Here is a 23,505-nt window from a genome sequence, read left to right on the forward strand (position 1 = left end):
AGAGTATACATTCTTCTCAGCAGTGCATGGAACTTTGTCTAGGATTGACCACATACTAAGCCATAAAGCAAGTCTCAGCAAATTAAAAAAAAAATGAAATCATAACATGCATCCTCTCTGGCCACAATGGAATGAAGCTGGAAACCAGCAATTCAGGAATCTCTATAACATATGCAAACACATGGAAACTGAACAAAATGCTCCTGAATGAACAGTGGGTCACTGAAGAAATCAAAAGGGAAATCAAACAATTTATGGAAACAAATGAAGATGACAATATAACATATCAAAACTTATGGGATACAGCAAAAACAGGGTTAAGAGGAAAGTTTATAGCAATTGGTGCCTACATCAAGAAATTGGAAAGGCACCAAATAAATGAGCTATCAATGCATCTCAAAGACCTAGAAAAACAACAGCAAACCCAACCAAAAAAAGAAGAGAAGACCCAAATCAATAAAATTAGAGACAAAAAAGGAAATGTAACAACAAACACCACAGAAGTCAAAAGAAGCATCATAAATTACTATAAAGAGCTGTATGCCAACAAATGGGGAAAACTAGAGGAATTGGACAGATTCCTGGACACATAAAACCTACCCAAACTCAGCCATGAAGACACAGAAAACCTAAACAGAACAATAACCAAGAGAGAAATGGAATCAGTAATACAGACTCTTCTAACAATGAAAAGCCCAGGAGCAGATGGCTTTACTGCTGAATTCTACCAGAAATTTAAAGAACTAACTCCAATTCTTCTCAAGCTATTCAACACAATTGAAAAGGAGGGAATCCTCCCAAATTCTTTCCATGAAGCCAGCATCAACTTAATTCTTAAACCTGAGAAGATACATAAGCAAAAGAGAACTACACACCAATTTCCCCGATGAAAAAGAGACATAAAAATCGTTAACAAAATACTAGCCAATCGAATTCAATACATCAGAAAGATCATTCACACAGACCAAGTGGGATTTATCCCAGGTTTGCAGGGATGATTCAACATTCACAAATCAATCAATGTGATACATCACATTAACAAATTAAAGAACAAAAACCATATGATTATCTCAATAGATGCAGAGAAAGCATTTGATAAGATACAACAAGATGAAAACTCTAAGCAAATTGGTTATAAAAGGAACATTCCTCAACACAATCACGGCAATTTATGACACACCCATGACAGCATCTTATTGAATGGGGAAAAGCTGGAAGCATTCTCACTGAGATCTAGAACCAGACAAGGATTCCCACTCTCGCCACTGCTATTCAATATATAGTCTTGAATGTTTTAGCCAGAGCCATTAGGTAAGAAAAAGAAATCAAAGGGATACAAATTGGGAAGGAGGAAGTCAAACTCTCTCTATTTGCAGATGACATGATTCCATATATAGGGGATCCAAAAGACCCCCCTAATAGGCTATTGGAACTCATAGAAGAGTTTGGTAAAGTAGCAGGATATAAAGTCAATACATAAAAATTAACAGCCTATATATACACAGACAATGCCACAGTTGAGAAAGAACTTTGAAGATCAATCCCATTCACAATAGCTACAAAAGAAATCAAATACCTTGGAATAAATTTAACCAAGGATGTCAAAGATCTCTATCATGAGAATTACAAAACATTAAATAAAGAAATAGAAGAAGATACAAAAAAATGGAAAGATCTTCAATGTCCATGGATTGTTAGAATCAATATCACCAAAATATCCACACTACCAAAGCAATTTACAGATTCAATGTGATACCAATCAAAATACCAAGGACATTCTTTTCAGATATAGAAAAAATAATGCAGAAATTCATATGGAAACACAGGAGACCACGAATAGCTGAAGCAGTCTTATACAACAAAAACAAAGCTGGAGGCATCCCATTTCTAGATTTCAAGACATACTACAGTGCAGTTATAAACAAAACAGCATGTTACTGATACAAAAACAGATGGATAGGCCAATGGAACAAAATAGCAATGCCAGAAATCAATCCATGCATCTACAACCAACTTATCTTTGACAAAGGAGCTAAAACCAATCCTTGGAGAAAAGACAGTCTCTTCAACAAATGGTGCTGGGAAAACTGGATCTCCACATGCAGAAGTATGAAGCAAGACCTCTACCTTACACAAAAACCCACTCAGAATTTATTAAAGACCTGAGTCTACAACCAGATACCATCAGAGTATTAGAGAACATTGAGGAAACCCTGTAAGACATTTGCATAGGCAAAGAGTTCTTTGAAAAAACCCTAGAGGCACAGGCAATCAAAGCCAAAATTGACAAATTGGATTACATCAAATTGAGAAGCTTCTGTACTGCAAAATTAACACTCAGCAAAGTGAAGAGGCAACTGACAGAATAGGAAAAATCATTTGCAAACTAAGCAGCTGATAAAGGATTAATAACCAGAATATATAAAGAGATCAAGAAACTCCACAACAACAAAATAAACAACTCAGTTAAGAAATGGGCAAAGGACTAAAAATAGGCATTTTTCAAAACTGGAATCCCAAATGGCCAACAGACATGAAAAAATGCTCAGGATCACTAGCAATCAGGGAAATGCAAATAATCAAAACCACATGAAGTTTTACCTCACCCCCCACCCCACCCCATTAGAATGACTTTCATACGGAAATCAACAAACAACAAACGCTGTGAAGGACGTTGTTAAAAAGGGTACTCTAATCTACTGTATTTTGGAATTTAAACTGGTAAAGGCACTATGGAAGACAATATGGAGATACCTCAGAAATCTGAATATAGACCTACCATATTACCCAGCCACCCCTCTCTTGGGAATTTACCCAAGGGAAATGAAATCAACATATGAAAGAATTATCTGTACCCTCATGTTTATTGCAGCTCAATTCACAATAACTAAGATATGGAATCAACCCAAATGACCATCAACTGAAGACTTGATAAAGAAATTATGGGATATGTACACCATGGAATACTACAAAGCAGCTAAAAAATGCAATCTTATCATTTGCAACAAAATGGATCAAACTGGAAAATATCATACTTAGTGAAATAAGCCAGTCCCCAAAGGACAAATGCCATATAGTCTCCCTGACCTGTGATAACTAACAGAGCACCTAAAAGGTGGATGTGAAATTGAAACTTTGAGAAGCAATGACTTTGAACAGCACTTGTCTTGACTGTTGAAGAGCAGTTTTTTCCCCCATATTATTTGTTGAACTCTTAACATAGAATTAATCATATGTGTATAAAGTTAATTGAAAATAGATCTTAGTAAAAAAAAATATGAATGGGAATAGGACAGGGAGGCAGTGGAGGGGTGGGAGAGTGGGTTGGAGGAAAGAATCATCATGTTCCTAAAGTTGTAATTATGAAATGTATGACGTTTGTATTCTTTAAATGAAAGATTTATGGAGGAAAAAACTGCACATGTGAAGAACACTAACAGATGAAACTACAGAGAATTGCCTTTTTTCTACTTGATAAACATTGCATGAATGTATTGTATATAACCTGTGGTTTTGAGATTTATTCACCTAAATGGGAAGATATATAAGAAGATAGATGGATAGTGAAATGGCTAACTCATTAATATATGCATTATCTCACAGATAATTCTTTTGTGGTGAGAAGACTTAAAATCTACTCTCCTCACAATTTTCATGAGTGTAACATTATTATTAACTATAGACACTATGTTGTACAATATCACTCTCCAATTTATTTCTCTTAATGGGAATTTTATCATTATTTTACCAACATCTCCCAACACCCTCACCTCCTCCCAGTCCTTGCTAACCACAATTCTACTGTTTCTGAGTTCAACTTGTTTATACTTCTCATATAAGCAAGATCATATGGTTCTTGTCTTTCTGTGCCTGGCTTATTTCACTCAACATAATGTCTTCTAGGTTAATCCACAGTGCCACAAATGACAGTATTTCTATTTTAAAGAATGAATAGCATTCCATTATACTGGGGTTTGAGGGGGTGTGTCTGTATCACTCTCTAGTGCATTCACCTTTTATGGATACTTAGATTGATTCCATATCTTGGCTGTTGTAAATAATACTGCATGTAAAATGGGAGTGCAGATATCTCTTCAAAATATGAGTATTGACTTAATTTTGTTCAGATATATACCCTGTAGTAGGATTGCTGAATCAAAAAACATCCTAATTACTTCAAAATAGAAAAGAATTTCTTAAATAAAACAGATCACCATTTACAATGTACAAATCATACACAGATTGGTAAAATATAATATGTAATGATTTAGGGACTTAAAATATCTGTATCCCAAAAGACACACTGGACAATGAAGGCATGTCACAAACTAGAAGAGTTTTGATGGACAAAAATGAATACACTATATTTAAAAATCCCTAAGAGCAGTAAGAAACAAAAAACATAAATGAGAAATGGGCAAAGGATACAACAGGAAAGGTACAGAAAAAGAAAAGAGTAAATGCCAAATGTATGTGAAAAAGTTGCCAACCATCATGGAATTGTGAATTAAAAACTTAATTGAATATATATGGCATCTATTGGGCTGGCTTAAGGCAAGTAGCGGACACACAGGTTCTTACTATATTAGCCTATATTTTATTATACAAAGAAAAATTGATTATACGACAAAAGATGTCCCCTTTTAAGACAGGAGCATGATCTTGGTGTCAGAAGAGCTGGGAAGTGGAAAATGTGAACTTACTCTTATTTTCTCTCAGTGGTTGTGAACCTGTGATAACTGTTTTCAAAGTTGGAGACAGTTGCTCAAGAGGCCGCTCTTACGAATGGGTGTTGCTGGTAATCATGGTCTTAGATACTCACTATGTATAGTTTTGGCCATCTCTCTCTTTTCCCGGATGAGCTGTTTACGCCTCTCTCGGCATTCTTTGTTAAGCTTTTGCTGCTTTGAATTTTCTTCTTGGAGCTGACCGATTCTTTCCTGCAGCCGTCCCAAGGAGTGGTTAGAGAAGACCAAAGTACCAGAAAGATCACTAGGGATTTCTCCAAATACCATATACTCTATCTACAAAGACAAAATGAATCAAAATTAAAAAAAAAAAAAGACAGATTCAAGTTAAACGCAATGTCACAGGGGACACAGGGGAGTACTTCCTTCTCTGTCCCTTACTTAGGTCCTTGCTTTTGGGGTTCTCTTTCTCATCACCAAGTGGCAGTGTGAGATAAAGAGAAAGTTGTTGCCAGACAATAAGCCAAATCTTCTATCTCTGGAGTCAAGATTCTTCCCAAACAGATCATGCCTAATATCTACTGCATAATGATAGGCATATGGCTATAGAACTACTCTACCTTGAGTCAGCTTACAGAAAATAGATATAAGGCTAATCAAAGGGTATTTTTTTCCCTGAAATATAACTACTTCTCTTACCCTGACAAAACGGGATACAATAAGCCTTTTTTCTCATATATATACAAATTTATATATTTTTATATATATAAATTATATTTATATATATATTTACTATATGTATTTCTACAATTTACTATAATTTGAGTAGAGTGGACATTAACAAAGAGGGGAAAAAGGAGAAAATATTCCTGGTGTCTTGAGCTCACTCATTAATGACTAAAGATTAAGTAGAGCTCATTCTTGCATCACTCATCCACGTCTATTTACAGAGGGTGTAGAAAGAGTCGTGTGGGCAAGACCTCAGATTTCAGCCGCTAGGACACTCATTCCCCTCTTCAGTCATCAGTGCCTGATTACTCCAGACCTAAAACGACGGAACTTCCAAAGAAAGAGGCAATCTGACGACAGACAAGAACAGTTGGGGTGTGTCGTCAGTCTTCGAGTAGAATCGTCAGCAAAGGACCACAGTGTTCCCCACTGGCGACCCCTGAATCTTCGCCTGGGAAGCCCCGAATGTGTTAGCCCTTCTGCTCCGACGGCGCCGGGCGCCCTCTCCAGCACGCCGCACCTGGTGGAGCTTGAGCGGCACGACCACCAGCAGTTCATTCAGCCGCTGCTGCTTCTCTCGCTGATAGGCCTCCAGGGCCTCCTCTGCCGCGTTCAGATTCGTGGCCACAACTTTCACCTGGAGAAATTCAATTAGTACACACGTCAGGTGGTAAATGAAGGCCCCGGGGAGGCGCTGCGCGAGCCAGGTCTGCATGTGAGGCTGCGATCGCACGCATGGGCCCAGGCTGCAGCCCCGGACTGGATGTTATTCTCTCCTCGCCAAGTGATGATCTGCACCACTGTTTGAATCGTTCCTACGTCCCTAGAGCTTATGTAGAGGTTTTGTGAATAACAGCTCCAGAGGTATAATTTTACTTCCCTTTTATTTTCTACGTGACAAGCAGCCTTCAGCTGCTGAATGTCTTTGTCAGAATGCTGGGAATCCTGTTTGGTTATAGTAATTGCAATCAAATAAAAAAAGAGTCATTGAAAGCAATGAAACTACTAACTACAATATTTCTAAAGCACATTATTTACTGCCAAAAAAAGTGATAGTTTTCCAAATCATTTCCTATTGTGGGAGAGATAAAGCAATCTATCAAAAATATGTCTGAATATGAATCAAATTAGGTGATGTTGCAGCTAGGCGGAAAGGGAGCAGATATATGGTAAAACCAGTGTTATTCCAGAAGCTTAGCTTAGCGACCTCCAACATGGGATGTGTTCACCCCAGAAGGCCAACAAAATGACCTACTGGGTGCAGAAGGAAAGCGGCAGTTTCTATTTCTATTTATTTTTATCCTGATCTTTTAAGTTTACTTTGTGTGAATGGCTCGTAATGTACAAAGCATACTACAGGTTGAATATCCCTTATCTGAAATGCTCAGGACCAGAGTGTTTCAGATTTTGGAATTTTTTTGGGATTTTGGAATAGTCATATAGACTTCATAGGATGATCATCCCTTATCCAAAAAATTCAAATTCCAAAATGCTCTGAAATCTGATATTTATTTTATAAAATGGAGGCTTACTCTGTAGTACAATAGTTCATTAATACATTTCATAAATAAATACAATAGACCCCCTATGTTCTGAAGCTCATTCCAAAATTCCCAGAAAATGCTTGAAACCCCAGACAGTACTGAATCACATACCACAACATACATAAACACACACACATACACACATGTATGTGTGTATATATGTTTTTATATATACTATGTTTTCCCATACTTATATATACATTTATTGTAGGGGTAGGTACTTCACTTTTTTTTAACCTATAGAACTATGTAATTTATTTATTTTTTATTTATTTATTTATTTTTTTAAGGATTTATTTGTTTACTTGAAAGAGTTACACAGAGAGAGAAGGAGAGGCAGAGAGAGAGAGATAAAGTCTTCCATCCTCTGGTTAAGTCCCCAATTGGCCACAACAGCCAGAGCTGCGCCGATCTGAAGCCAGGAGCCAGGAGCTTCTTCCAGGTCTCCCACACGGGTGCAGGGGCTCAAGGACTTGGGCCATCTTCTACTGCTTTCCCAGGCCATAGCAGAGAGCTGGATCAGAAGCGTAGCAGCCGGGTCTCAAACCAGTGCCCATATGGGATGCCGGCACTGCAGTCAGCGGCTTTACCCATTATGCCACAGCGCCAGCCCCAGAACTATGTAATTTAAAAAGTTTGGAGACAAATGATTGAGACAAAGAAAGTTCAATCATGGAAAGGGCAATGGGGCTGGTGTTGTGGCTCAGCAGGGTAAGCTGCCAGTGTGACAGCCACATCCCATATAAGCACCAGTTCAAATCCCACCTTCTCTGCCTCTGATCCATCTCCCTGCTGATGTGCCTAGAAGGCAGCAGAGACTGGCCCAAGTGCTTGGGTCCCTGCTACCCTTATGGGAGAGACCCAGATGGGGTTCCTGGCTCCATTGGACTGGCCCAGACCCAGCTGTCATGGCCATTTGATGAATGAAGTATCAGATGGAAGATCTGTCTCCCTTTCTCTCTGTCACTTTGCCTTTCAAATAAAATCTTTTTTAAAATATTGGTTGTTTTTTTTTTTTTAAAGAAAAGAGTGATGTCCCCCACAACAGCTGTGCAGAAGGAGCAAAAAACCTAGACAGAACATTTGGAATGTTTCTTCTCTGAGAAGTGCTAACAATGTGGTTGTCATGAAAAGCCAATATTTTAGTGGGAGATTGTCACCGTACTTTTTTAGACAAGGTATCATATTCTTTTTTGAGGTTATCAACAATTTTCTTTTCTTCAACTAAGGCCTCCTCAATGTCCAGCCTTTTCTCGCGGAGTTGAAGGGCCAATTCAAAAAGAGCTGGGTCACAGCCTGAAAAGAGAGTTAAAATTAAAAGTAGCCCTATTGGTAATGGAACTTGGTAGCTAAGGGTGGACTTTGGAGCTTTGGATTTAATAATGTGCATCTGGGGATCCCTTGGGGCCAGCTGCCACTATGCTTACGGCTACCGTGTTCCAGGTAGATATTATTGACTGTATTAACAATCATGATCGTATTGGTAATAGAACTGATGTTCCCGGCAGTACTCTGAGCCAGGCTTTGTGCTGGGCCCTTTATGCCCATTATGTTATTCACGGCTCGCATACTCTGCAAGCTAGAAATGACGCTTCCTACTTTACAGGTAATGCAGCTAAGTAGCAGGAAGCTGGCATAACTGGTGTTCAAGTGCACTATCCGCATTATTCCACTCTATTAGACTAAGAGCCACACTTATAAAGAATATAAAAGTTGAGTACTAAAATGTATTTAGGAGCCTCAGCTGTAGCCCTAGTTCTACCACTTCACTAGTGGTAGATATCATTCAAGTCAATTAATCCTGATGTAGTTGCATGACAAGGTTTTTGTGCTCTCTTGCATTCATGAATTCTATGACTTTAAGAAGATTCCTGTTTTCAAGATATAAACTTTGAGATCAAACTTAAAATTCAATTACAATTTTATTTGAAATACCCAGAAAAACAAATCACAGGTCCAAAATATTGGGGTTTCTTCTATTTACTATCCAGACTAAGAATTACATTTTAGTTGCTTCAGACTGGATTTACCAGTGAAAACTATAAATATAAACTGCCAACCATTTCCAGAAAACTGGTACAAACTGCTCTTATAAAACAGATTTGAAATATGAAAAATGGAAGGGGTTTGTCAAAAAAAAGGGCAAGTGTAATGTCATGTCATTTATAACTCTGAATTACCAACTGGTGATTGTCTGCAGATTATTTGTCATTCATAAATGGTTGCCTGAGGGAAAAGATAATAAATTATTGATAAAGCCCCAAAAAGTATTCATTCAGCCATACTTTCTACTCTTTAAACCACCTTTCCCTGACACTTTGTTATCAGAGAACTGAGACACATAGAAAAAGGACCGCTCGGTATTGTCAGTTCCATTCACACTGCACAGAGCACACAGCTTTGTACAACTCACTCGTTGGGCAGATGGAATCATCAAACACCTCATCTTCCGATCCAGACTCATCTTCATCACTCTCCAAGCTGGATTCTTCCTCACTTGATTCCTCACTTTCTTCATCTTCATCTAACGAGACAGGGGGACATTGATGGGAGAGAAATTCCTGTGCTTAACTAAATACCACATTTCTTAAAGTAAAGTATTTTTCAACGAGACAGTCAGTAGGAAAATAACGAACAGGTAAGGTAGGAAATTACTCAGTATTTTTAGAAGAGTTTAAAATGTCTAAACAGACATGGAGATCAAAAACTCAAATGCTTCCAAAAGGCTGTGCAGTTCTTATCAATGCTACAAGTCAGAGGGGGCTGAGACCAAGTTGCCAAACTGCTTGTGCTGTAACTTACCTAACACACATGCTTGGTGAAATAGGCCCCAACTTCCTAAATCACAGAACGCTTTTCCTAAGTTATCTGAACTGAAGCTATGTGATTTATAGCCTGCATTTAACCTATTTGGTACGCTTTGCTGCCACTGCCACAGTGGGAAGGTGTTTGATTTCTACATGCTGCACTAGATCCCTTGGAGGAGTTATGTCAACAAACGCTCTTTCTTTTGACAAAACTCGAAAGCTTCTCTGAGTCCTCTTTCTGCCTAGTTACTGAGCTCTGCCCTTAGCCTGTTCAGTCCCACTGTGGTAAGATTTCTGCTGAGTCAGTTTAGTAAAAACTCCCTCCTACCGTTGCCATCTCATCCCTCATCCTCCATACCTTATTGCCCTAACATGAAATCCTTTCAGGACAGTTTACAAAGAATAACCCTGACATTTAGTAACATTCTCTCCATTGATTCCCACCCTGCCCCTTGCCTGTAAATCTCTACTTATCCTTGTTGTATTCAGGGTTGAGCCTGTTCTTTCTCCCCTAAAACAAAAACCTCACTGTAGTAGTCCCCTGAATACACCCTACATTATTATTGCTCTTTAACAATTGTCATGAGTATGTGTTTCTCTATACCATCATATACAATCTCTTATAAAATATAAAGATTCCTGAATACTAAGACACACTGTTCCCAAAATTTGGATAAGGGGTTGTAGACCTCTCCACTCTACCATGTCTAATTTTCTTTTAAACACCTTGAGGCCATCCATGAACCACAGGTCATCAATTTGCAATTTATATTTTATGGAATTTTATATCAGAGGTAAGAGATGGACCTCATACTTTCTAGAATATTTCTGGTTTTTTGGGTAAATATTTATTTATTTCAAAGGCAGAGTTACAGAGGAGTTAGAAAGAGAAAGATCTTCCAACTACTGGTTCACTCCCCAAATGGCCACAATGATCAGGGCTGGGCCTGGCAGAAGCCAAGAGCCAGGAGCTTCATCTGGGTCTCACAAGTGGGTGTCAGGTACCCAAGCCTTGTGCCATTTTCCACTGCTTTAGCACATTAGCAGGGAGCTGGATCAGAAGCAGAGCTGCCATATGGGATGCTGGTGCTGCAGGCAGTAGCTCAACCCACTGCACCACAGCAAATGCCCTTAGAATATTTCTTAAATTTAAGATTGCTCTTAAAATAACTTAAAGAGGCTGGCACCATGGCTCACTTGGTTAATCATCCGCCAGCGGCACTGGCATCCCATATGGGCGCCGGGTTCTATTCCCAGTTGCTCCTCGTCCAGTCCAGCTCTCTGCTGTGGCCCGGGAAGGCAGTGGAGGATGGCCCAAGTGCTTGGTCCCCTGCACCCACCTGGGAGACCAGGAGGAAGCACCTGGCTCCTGGCTTTGGATTGGTGTAGCTCTGGCCATAGTGACCATTTGAGGGGGTGAACCAATGGAAGGGAGACCTTTTTGTCTCTCTCACTGTCTAACTCTATCTGTCAAATAAAAAAAAAAAGAGATCTGTACCACCATATGAATGAATCAAAAAAAATAAAAAAATAAAAAGCTTCTAATTTGATCTTAACATTTTTATATAAAAATGTAAAATTGTTTTATTAAAACAAAGTACATCTTTTTTTCTATTTTTCTCATAAACAGAGCTAAATATACATGCAAAACAAACATAAGAAGATTCTGGAAAGTGGAAAGAAAAAAGTAGGCCAACTATGCACCTCAGAACCTGAGGAATTACATTGTAGAAGGTTCCCTGGGGCTTCTTTTAGTTTCATATATCTCAGATTTGAAGACTAATAGGTTGGCAACCTAGAAATACCAACAGATGTAAATATAAAGATGCAACAAAGGACTGCCACTTTAGTCAAAACATAGTAAAGGCTTTTTATGACAAATAGCAAAAATCATATTGAATGAGGAAAAGCTCATTTCCTCTAAGATCTGGAAATGGACAAGGATGTCCCCTCTCAAGACTTTTATTTAATGTAGTACTGGAAGTTTTAGCCAGTGCCATTAGGCAGGAGACAGAAAAGGGAAACTATCAGGGGAAGTGGGAAGTTCAATTATCCCTGTTTGTAGATGACATGATTCTATATAGAGGAAAACAAAAAGACTCCAACAAAAGACTATTAGAATTGACAAGTTCAGTAAAGTTGCATGATAAAAAAATCAATACGCAAAAATCAGTAGTATTTTTATATACATTGCCACAGAAAAAATATAATAATCTTATTCACAAAAGCTGCCTTGCAATAAATTTAACCAAGGATGTAAAAGACCTCTACAATGAAAATTAATGCTGAAAGAAATTGAACACAACACACAAAAAATGGAAAGATCATCCATGTTCAGAGATTGAAAGAATTAGTATTATTAAAACATCCATATTATCCAAAGTGACTTACAGGTTCAATCCAATCTCCAGCAAAAACACCAATGACATGCTTCACAGAACTAGGAAAAAAAATCCTAAAATTTATAAAGAAAAAAAAGATCCTAAACAGTCAATGCAATCTTGAATAAAAAGAACAAAGCTGGAGGTATCTTGATAGCAGATTTCAAGACATAATACAGAGCTATTACAACTAAAAACAGCATGGTACTAGCATAAATACAGACACATGGACAAATGGAACAGAATAGAGATCACAGAAATTAGTTTATGCATCTACAGTCAGTTGATCTTTGACAAAGGTGCCAAAGACAAACATTTATCTTTAATAAATGGTGCTGGTAAAACTGGATATACATAAGTAGAAGACTGAAATTTAGGCACACCACTCCACGTCTCACACTAAACAAAAATCAACTCAAAATGGATCAAAGATGTAATTGTAAGATCTGAAGCTATAAAACTACTAGAAGAAAGCATAGGGAAAATACTCAAATGTATTGGCATCCCAACAATATTTTGAATATGATCCCAAAAGCACAAGTTACAAAAGCAAAAGTGGACAAATGGGATTGTAGCAAACTAAGAAGCTTCTAGAGAACAAAGGAAATAATCAACAAGTTGAAGAGAGAACAGAATGCAAGAAAATATTTGCAAATTATGCATCTGAGAAAGGATTAATATCCAAAATAAATAAAGAACTCAAGAAACTCAAGAGAAAAAGCAAACAATCCAGTCAAGAAATGCACAAAGGATCTGAATAGCTATTTCTTGGAAGACAAAATGCAAATGGCTAACAAATACATGAAAAAAATGCTCTAGATCACTAGTCATCAGGGAAACACAAATCAAAACCACAGAGAGGTATCATGTCACTCTAGCCAGAATGGCTATTATCCAAAAGACAGACAATAACAAATGCTGTCAAGGACGTGGAGAATAGGTAATGTGGTGGGAATGCAAATTAATACAGTCATTATGGAGAAAACCATGGTGATTCCTCAAAAAAAAAAACTAAAAATAGCTCTACTATATGATTCAGTTATCCAATTCCGGGTGTATTTCTGAAAGAAATGAAATCAGCCCGCGAAAAGAGATATCTGCATATTCCGCTCACTGCAACACTATTCACAAAAGTCAAGCTATGGAATCTATCCAGATTCCCATCTAATTCTTTTTCTTTTCTTTTCTAATTGTTCTTGCTAATACTTCTAATACTATATTCAATAACACTGGTAAAAATGTCCATCTTTATCTTTTTCCAGATCTGAGAGGAAATGTGTTCAGTTTTTCCTCATTCAGTATGATATTGGCTGTTGGTTTGTATATATTGCCTTACTAATTTTGAGGCACGTTCCTTCTATACCCAATTTGTTGATGGCTTTTACCATGAATAGATAAGAAAAATGTACACAATGGAATTTTGTTCAGCCAAAATATGAGAGAAATATTGAATTTACAGCAACATGGATATAACTCATTATAGTCTAAGTGAAATAAATCAGACACAGAAAGAAAAATACATTTTCTCTCATATATAGATGTTAAAATAAAATTCAATCTAATTTTAGAATGGCGATTGCTAGAAGTTGAGAAGGTGAGAATGAGGGATAGAGTGAGGTTTAATAACAGGTACTAAAACATAGATAGAAGTTACATGTTCTGGTATTCCATAGCACAGAGGGGGAAACTATAGTTTATAGCTGCATATAGTGTATATACAACATAACATAGTTTATAATGTATTATTACTATATAAAGAACTGGAAGAGAGGAGCTGGTAGGTTCCAAACAGAGACAAGAGACAAGGAATTGGCAGGCTAATTGCTTAGTTTGGTTGGTTTATGCTGTGTATATGTACTGGAATATTGTACTGTAATATAAAATGTCCGGGTTGGCACTGTGGCATAGCAGGTAAAAGCCACCGCCTGCGGTGCCGGCATCCCATATAGGTGATGGTTCAAGACCCAGCTGCTCCACTTCTGATCCAGCTCTCTGCTATGGCCTGGGAAAGCAGAAGATGGCCCAAATCCTTGGGCCCCTGCACTCATGTGGGAGATCTGGAAGAAGCTCCTGGCTCCTGACTTCAGATAAGCTCAGCTCCAGGCATTGCGGTCAATTGGGCAGTGAACCAGACTCCCCCCCCCCCCCCCAGTAACTCTGCCTTTCAAATAAATAAAATCTTTACAAAAAATTATAGAAGTTGAATGAGACTCAAACAGGATAAATCTGAAGAAGTCTACACCAAGACACATCATAATCAAATATCTGGAAACAGAAGACTAAGCAAGTCATCAAAAGAAATGTGACACCTTACCAGTAGTGGGCACACAATTTGAATATCAGTTTCTCATCAGAAATAATAGAAGCCAGAGGATCCAAGATGGCTGAAAACAGAGGCCCTGTACTTGCCTCCACCACCGAGAAGAACCAGTACAAGGGAAAGACTGTTTTTCCAGGAGATTGACGGAGGGAAAGCTATGGTAAAGCAGCGACAGGAACCAGAATCAGCAGTGGCTCAGAAAGCCAGCAGAGAGGAAAACAGCACACTGCAGCTCCTGCCCTGGATCCTCAGCTGTGTGTGTGTGTGTGTGGACACGCGTGTGTGCACATGTGCATGTGGGGGCGTGTGCAGAAAGCTCTGCAACCCCTGGCCATCACTAAAGACGGGCAGTCCTGACTACAGGAGAATTCCACAGTCCTCGCTGGCCTTAAATCCAGTCTAGAAAGCTGACTGGGATGGGAGCCAACTACTTTACTCCAAAAACGGAAGCCACATTGCCTATCTCTGTCCCCAAAGCACCAGACTCAAGTTGCAGCAGTAAAGTCACAGCTGAACTCCATTCTGTCTTAGGGATCAGCAAACAGTCCCTTCACCACCAGAAGTCCCCAGAGCCAGTGGCAGGAAACATCATGGAGCACACAACAGGCCCTCTGCATCCTGTAGCTGCAGGATTATTGGGCACAAATGCCAGAGCCACATTTGCTCACTCTCTGCCTGATCTGGGGAAGTTCCCTCTGCTTCTTGGGGCTTGGTGCCAGTATTAGCACACACATGAGCTGGAGGGTCTGAGCAAGTCCCTTCTGCATCTCTTAGCACAGGGTGCTGGGGACTATGGCACATGCCCCAGCCAGCCCTGTGGGAACTGGTGGCAGTCCCTTCTGTGTTCTGTAGCTCTGGAACTATGGCTGTTGGTGCTACAGTGCCTACAGTAACTTGTATTTACCAGTGGGACCTAGAGGGCCCAAACTGCATTCCTCTACTTGAGGCTTGTGGTTGCCAGTCCATAATGTTCAGGATAACTGGCACTAACCTGTGAGACCTGGGTAAGGATTCCATTGCATACTGCAGCACAGGACCAGGGCTATTTGTTCTGTAAGTCCCAGGGATGCCTGCACTCTGCACTGGGGCCTGGGGCAAAAGGCTCTCTTTTCATTCTTCTGCTTGAAGCCTGTACCTGCTAGTTCACAACACCGGGCAAAATGTGCAATCAATGGGTGGGACCTGGGTGAGGTACCCTGAGAGCCCTGCAGCTCTGGGAGTGGGACTGTTAGAACTGTATTCCACAGTCACCCCAGTTCACCCCGGGGGATCTAGGCAAGGACCCTGCTGCATCCTACAGCTCCGGATCTGTGACTGCTTTTCTTCTAAGTCCCAGGGACAACTATATTCATCCGTGGAGATTAGAGAAGGCCTTACTGCATCCCCAGTCCAGGCCTGTATCAGCTAGTATACATTCACCAGCATAACCTGCGACCAACCTGGATTGACACAAAAGAGTCTGCAGCTCCGGGAATGGGACTGATGGAGTTATATTCTGCAGTCACCTGAGCTCTCCCTGTGGGACCTGGAAACGACTTTCTGCACTCTACTGCTCCAGTGCACAACCCCCAGCACAACCTGTGCGTTAAAAATAAGACCTGGGTAAGGTCTCCTCTGCATCTGGGATGGTGACTGCTAGCTATATAAGTCTTGGAACACCTGAACTTGTTCTGTGGATCTAGACAAGGCATGCTACCTGCCCCGCAGCTCCAAGACTTAGTACTATATTCCTCAGAGTCTTCGGAACCTGCCGGGTCCTAGGGAAGCCTACACCTGCATTCCGCTGCTCCAGGCCCACATCTGTCAGCACACAATCCTCAGCATGACCTGTACCCACCCTGTGGGACCTGGACAATGCACCCTTCCCAGCCCCCCAGTGCTGGAACTAGGACTTTTGGTGCTATGAGACCCAGTATCATCCACATTCACTGGCAAGATGTGGGGAAGATCCCACCCACATCGCAAAATTCCAGGGCCACAGTTGTTGGTGCCACAAGCCCCAGCATTCCTAAGCCTTGACTGGAGGGACAAAAGGACAGTCTCCTCTGGGCCCCATGTACCATGAATGTGGCTACTGCCATCATACGCACTGGCAATGACTGAAATCATCACTCGGCTGTCTGAAGACACGCACCTTTGGAAGCTCATGTCCATTTCAAAGCCATAAACTGCTGCAGATTAGACAACTGTGACACTCATAAATAATGCTGATAGTAATTATAGGTGAAGAAATCAGAGTTTTTGCTTTGGGGCTCACTTAGAACTGAAACCAAAGCAACTTCTCAACTCACACCCTACATGCCAGCTGAGTAAAAAGTCATTTCCAATGAGATCACCATAAAGAAAAAGGAACTGTTACACCAGATAATGCAGACACCAAACTAAACTGACATGAATGAAAATGAAAATCCAACTTACCAAAATGTGTATAATGTAACTAACATAGTGCTAATGTGAATTTACAGTACTAAATTAGAAAAATTTGAAATCAATAATCTAAGCTCCCTTACCTCAAAACCTAAAAACAGAAGTGCAAAATAAAGCAAAATTGAACAGAAGTAATAGACCAGTAAATATAAGAGCAGAGATCAATAAACTTCCAAGAATTATAATAAAAACATTTATCCAAAGAGTTGGTTTGTTCTTGAAAAAAAAATCAAATTGGCAAACTTCTAGAAAGAGTGAAAAGAAAAATGAGAAGCAAAGACATGTTACCAATATAAAGAAGGCAACAGGGGATATTACTACATTTAAAAGGTAGACAGTAAAAGGGGAAAAAAGAAATAGCATGAACAACTTTATACATAATTTTGGCAACTTAGACAAAAAGACCAATTTCTCAAAAAAAATTATCATGACTCACTCAGTATGAACCACAATGTTTGAAAAACCCTATAACCACTAAGAAAATTGGATATCTTAAGTTTAAAATATCTTCTTAAAGGTTATTTAGATACAAATAGTTTCACTGAAGAATTAAATGAAATTCTTATTTAAAGAATTACTACCGGGGCCAGTGCTGTGGGGTAGCGGGTAAAGCTGCCACCTGCAGTGCTGACATCCCATATGGGTGCCGGTTTGAGTCTCAGCTGCTCCACTTCCGATCCAGCTCTCTACTATGGCCTGGGAGAGCAGTAGAAGATGGCCCAAGTCCTTGGGCCTCTGCACCCACGTGAGAGACCTGTTGGAAGCTCCTGGCTCCTGGCTTCGGATCGGTGCAGCTCCGACCATTGCAGCCATTTGGGGAGTGAACCAGCAGATGAAAGACACCCTACTCTATTTCTCCGCCTCTCTTTCTGTGTAACTCTTTCAAATAAATAAACATTTTAAAAAAAGAATTATTACCGATTTTACACAATATCTTTCAGAACATGAAAGAGGAGAGGATTTCCTAATTCATTTTATAAAGCCAGTATTACCCTGTTACTAAAACCAGACAGAGACAGTGCAAAAGAAAGAAAACTATAGACCAACGAATATAGACACAAAGTCTCTAAGCAAAATATTAGTAATAGAATTTAGCAATATTTAAAAATTTTTACATTATGCCAAGGAAGGTTTATTTAATCCACCAAGTTAATAAACTAAAGATAAAAATCGTATCATTACCAATACAGAAAAGTATCTGACAGAAGTCAGTACCCATTAATGATAAAATTTTATGAAAAATAAGAACAAAGGGAATTTCCTAAACCTGAAAAAGAGCATCTATGAAAAATCGACAAGTAACACTATGCTTCATGCTGAATCTTTCCCTCTTAATATCAGGAATAAGGCACGGATGTCAGCTCTCAGCACTGTACAGCACATTGGTAGATGATCTAGTGGTGCAGTAAGGCAGGAAAGGGAAATTGCATTCAGATTGGAAACAACTGCCAATATCTGCATATGAAGTTATTCTGTACAAAGAAATTCCCAAGGAATCTACCCCAAACTTCCAGTCCTAGAAAGTAAGGTCATGGGACATGAGGTAAACATATAAAAACAAACTATTTCTGTACATTAACAATATACATGACACACCAAGATTAAGAATATAATACTATTTAAGATCACTCAAAAAATGAAATATTTATGTGCAAATCTAACAAACATGAACATGAACTGTACAAATGTTGAAAAGTATACAATGCTGATGCAAAAAATCAAGCACCTAAATAAATGCAAAGAAACTGTGTCCATGCACTGGAAGACTTAACGTAGTAAAAATGCTAGTTCTCCTCAAGTTCATAAGTTTAACATAAATGCTATAAAATGCCAACAAGAATTTCTAAAGATATAAACTTGATTATACTAAAATATGGAATAGAAAAGGGACTAGACAAGTGACACAATTTTGAAAAGGAAGAACAAAGTAGGAGGAATTATTCTGATTTCAGGACTCAAAATATAGCTAAAATGATCAAGACTGTAGCATTGGTGGAGGGATAGACACAGATCAATGGAACAGAACAGGGAATCTAAACAAGGATCCACACAAACATGCCAAAGTGATTTTGACAAAGATCAAAGGCAAGTCAGTGGAAGAGATAACTGTTTCAACAAAGGATGCTATGTCAAATGAAAAAAAAAGTTAGAGATCGGGAAAACGATCTGCAAACCGCACATCAAACACAGGACTAGTATCTGGAATACACAAAAAACTCTCATACTCAACAGTGAAAAAGCAAACAATCCTATTCGAACACGGACAACTGACATGAATAGACATTTTACCAAAGAAGATAAACAGATAGCAAACAAATGAAATGATGTGCTTGTTATACTAAACCACCTTATGTTGACCGATACTAGATACACATACACACAGAGATTAACTCCAGATGTTTAAAGACCTAAGGGTTTATAACCTCTCAACTCTAACTCCCACAGAGCCTCTATACATGTTGTAGTGAGAAAAAAAGGGGAGGAGTACCTAATAGGTCCCTTAGTTATTGCTCTATTTCACATTAATGAGAGAAAAATGGGATCATCTGTGAAAAAGATATACAAACCGGCATCTCCTTCAACCTCCTTTTTCTTTACCCTCTTAATCTTCTTCTTTAGGACTTTCATGAGGAAGTTAGCAAATTTATTGTTTTCTCCAACGGCTGCTTGGAAACCAGCATAAAGTGCCTTTTCTTGTTCCTGGAGCTTGGTGATTTCAATCTTTTTCTCTTCCATCTCCTTAAGAGTTTCACTTATTTTCCACTAAATGAACAAAAACAAGAACAATTGACAGATAAAATACATCTGAAACACCAGGTTCTGAGGGCAATGTATTTTACAACACAAAGGTACAGTCCATAAACATTTTTAAAAAAATTCCTAGGCCGGCGCCGCGGCTCACTAGGCTAATCCTCTGCCTTGCGGCGCTGGCACACCGGGTTCTAGTCCCGGTCGGGGCGCCGGATTCTGTCCCAGTTGCCCCTCTTCCAGGCCAGCTCTCTGCTGTGGTCAGGGAGTGCAGTGGAGGATGGCCCAAGTGCTTGGGCCCTGCACCCCATGGGAGACCAGGATAAGTACCTGGCTCCTGCCATCGGATCAGCGCGGTGCGCCGGCCGCAGCGCGCCAGCCGTGGCGGCCATTGGAGGGTGAACCACCGGCAAAAGGAAGACCTTTCTCTCTGTCTCTCTCTCTCACTGTCCACTCTGCCTGTCAAAAAAAAAAAAATTCCTAAGAAAATATTTTTTTGCATTCATTCTCACTTATTTGAAAGAGAGAGAGAGAGAGACAGACAGACAGACAGATGGAGGGGGATCTTCCATCCACCTGTTCACTCCCCCAATTCCCTGCAATGGCCAGGGCTGGGCAGGTAAAGCCAGGAGGCTGGAACTCATTCCAGGCTTTCCTCATGTGTCAGGAAGCCATGTATTTGAGCCATCACCCCTGCCTCCCAGAGAGTACATTAGCAGGAGGCAGAGTAGCCAGGACTCAAAACACACTCTCTGAAATTGGATGCTGGTCTCCCAAGTTATGACATAAACTACTGCTACATGTCCATCCCCTCCCACCAAATATTATGAGAAGTTACATTTCTGATATTTGCAGAATCACCTATTCATTTGGTTAAATTTTCATAATTCTTTTATAAAAATCAATTTGGTTGATATCAGCTTTTTAAACTTTAGCTTCCTCAAAAAAGCTCTAAGTTAAACAAATTGGGTGGCCAGTGCTGTGGCATAGAATGTTAAGCCCGCCTGCAGTGCCAGCAGCCCATGTGAGCACCAGTTCATGTCCCAGATGTTCCTCTTCTGATAAAGCTTCCTGTTGATGATCTGAGAAAACAGTGGAAGATGGCCCAAGTGCTTGAGCCTTTATACCTATGTGGGAGACCTGGAGGAGGCTCCTGGCTCCTGGCTTCGGATCCACCCAGCTCCGGCCATTTGGGGGAGTGAACCAGTGGATTGACGACCTCTCTTTCTCTCTCTGTCTTTCCCTTTCCCTCTCTATAACTCTGCCTCTTGGATAAATAAATAACTCTTTAAAAAAACAAATTGGAATTTTTACTGGTATGTGAATGTCAGTTAATATTTTGGCATGTGTGGGTGCATTAGCTGAAGTTATTTTTGTACTGCTATATTTTAACTAAAACAAAAAAGATGCATCAACTCTAGTGAAGCTGATATACCTAAAAGCTACTACCACTATTTACTGTATAATATCTGTTTAATGGAATCCTTCTTTTAAAAAAGATAGTATAACTTACTTCTTTAGATTTAACATTTAGATACAATAAAGAAACTCCATTTTCTATGATATTAAGTTACATGTTATACTGAAATCAGCTATTGTACTTAAGAAAGCTACTAACTTCTTTTACAGTCATGTTTATAAGGGTAAAATATGATTAAAACTCAATTTGTTAAGACTTTTGAATTCCCTAAATACACTAAATAAAAGGCTCACTTTTGAAAAGTTTCATTTTCACAGGCCATCAAAGAAGGAGGTACCTTTCTCTGAAGGGAGGAGAGAACTTCCACTTTGACTATGGCCTTGTCTAAATAAGATCAGAGTTGGTGAACTCAAGAGGCTTCCAAAACCGTGGCAGCTCATGACAAGAGCCTCGGGTGATTACTGACATCATAAATAAGAGTGTCAATTGTTAAATCAACAACAGGAGTCACTATGCACTTACTCCCCATGTAGGATCTCTGTCCTTAATGTGTTGTACTATGTGAATTAATGGTATAACTAGTACTCAAACAATACTTTATGCTTTGTGTGTCTGTGTGGGTACAAACTGTTGAAATCTTTACTTAATAAATACTAAGTAGATCTTCTGTATATAAAGATAATTGAAAATGAATCTTGAAGAATGGGATAGGAGAGGGAGTGGGAGATGGGATGGTTGAGGGTGGGAGGGAGGTTATGGGGGGGGGGGACTGCTATAATCCAAAAATTGTACTTTGGAAATTTATATTTATTAAATAAAAGTTAAAAAAAGTTTCATTTTCCTTTCTTACAAAATATGGGCTCAAATTAAAAAAAATCAGAGTCATTTCTCTGTGACCAACGATGCTAAAACTGGAGAGCAAGCAGATGTAATGGGAAAAAAAGAAGAGGAGAAGACAAGAAAGAGATGAAGACAAGAGCAATTGGGGAAATGAAGTTAGGAAGAAAAAGGAAAGAAAAACAAATCCAGTCCCTTTCATAAGGAAAGGAGCAGCTGGCTAGGCGTCTGCTGCTGCTCTCACTTGCATGTCCTGTTCCTCTTTGTCTAGTGAATTCACACGCTCTTGAAGTATGTTCTCCTGCTTTTCAAAATTCTTGAGGAGAAGCATCTCTTGAAATAATGTGAGATGATGCAGGTCAGATAATTTCATCTGGGTGTCCAGTTTCAGCTTGTGATGTCTCAGAAGACGAAGTTCTGCATCAAAAGTGATAATCAGCTCTTTGATCTGAGGTGGAAAAATGATTAGAGAATATGTTAGAAGAATAGGTAAAAGTATTTTTACAACCATCCTGCAATGTTAATTTGTTTCAAAACATCTTTTTGCAATACACCCTTATTATCAATAGGGAAGTGTGTGTGTATGTGTGTGTGATATCACATAAATAATTAATAGCATTAAATGTACATAAGGATATTTACTAAGAAGTAGAAATTCTGTAATTACATATCTCCTGGCTATTTCTTTATCACTGATTAAACCAAGAAGGATCTCCTTGCTGTACTTTACAGATATGATCTCTTTGTAGGTAATATTTGTTTTTATTTATTTTTTAAAGATTTTATTTATTTGAAAGACAGTTACAGAGAGAGGTAGAGCCTGGTTCACTCCCCAGATGGCCACAACAACCAGAGCTGCGCCAATCCAAAGCCAGGAGCCAGGAGCTTCCTCCAGGTCTCTCATGTGGGTGCAGGGACCCAAGGATTTGGGCTATCTTCTACTGCTTTCCCAGGCCATAGCAGAGAGCTGGATCAGAAAAGGAGCAGCTGGGACTAGAACCGGCACCTTTATGGGATGCTGGCGCTTCAGCCCAGGGCTTTAACCCCAGGGCTTTAAGCCACAGAGTCGGCCTCATGTGGGTAATATTTGTATCTGTCTCCTCCCTATTGTCCAACAGTTATCTCTATCTTGCCTTCCCCAATTAGGTATTTTCACCATGACTTCAGTAAGACACCAAGTAACTGAAGAAAGGATTTGTCCTTCATTCTTAGCCAGCTTTCCAGAAAGAAAGAAGTTTTACTTTTAAAAAAAGATTTATTTAGTTTGAAAGTCAGAGTTACTAAGACGGTGGGGGGTGGGGGGAGAGAGAGAATCTTTCATCTGCTGGTTCACTCCCCAAATGGTTCCAACAGGAAAAGCTGGGCCAGGCCAAAGCTAGGAGCCAGGAACTCCATCTGGGTCTCCCACGTGGGTGGCAGGGGCCCATCTTCTGCTGCTTTTCCCAGGCCATTAGCAGGGAATTGGATTGGAGGTAGAACACACCAGCACCCATATGGGATGCCGGTGGTGGCTTTACCCACTCTGCCACAATGCTGGCCCCCAGATAAAAGTTTAGAACTCCAGTGGCCTGGGAAGAGCACAGTGCTTTTTCAGAAGGTCAAAG

The 23,505-nt window shown here is 39.6% G+C and overlaps 1 protein-coding gene across 6 annotated transcripts in view; it reads right to left on the reverse strand.

Annotated features, from left to right (window-relative positions):
• CFAP44 (cilia and flagella associated protein 44) overlaps window positions 1-23,505 on the reverse strand; it is a 131,967-nt gene that overhangs the window by 10,420 nt on the left and 98,042 nt on the right. For 4 of the 6 annotated variants that reach the window (XR_011387872.2, XM_070072115.2, XM_089331649.1 and 1 more), the window contains 6 exons: window positions 22,146-22,349; window positions 19,464-19,659; window positions 9,375-9,485; window positions 8,127-8,257; window positions 5,938-6,054; window positions 4,823-5,024 (listed from right to left, as the gene is read on the reverse strand). Coding sequence is in view for 3 of the 6 variants with exons in the window: in XM_070072115.2 (XP_069928216.1) it covers window positions 4,823-5,024; window positions 5,938-6,054; window positions 8,127-8,257; window positions 9,375-9,485; window positions 19,464-19,659; window positions 22,146-22,349 (961 nt within the window). In the remaining 3 variants the exon portion in view is untranslated. Of the gene's footprint in view, window positions 1-4,821; window positions 5,025-5,668; window positions 6,055-8,126; window positions 8,258-9,374; window positions 9,486-19,463; window positions 19,660-22,145; window positions 22,350-23,505 lie in introns of those variants that run through there. The other 2 variants (XR_016233084.1, XR_016233085.1) reach the window with 2 other exon arrangements.

The sequence above is a fragment of the Oryctolagus cuniculus genome, chromosome 4 (assembly GCF_051225735.1).
Source record: "Oryctolagus cuniculus isolate XC-2025 breed Fujian yellow rabbit chromosome 4, ASM5122573v1, whole genome shotgun sequence".
NCBI lineage: Eukaryota > Metazoa > Chordata > Mammalia > Lagomorpha > Leporidae > Oryctolagus > Oryctolagus cuniculus.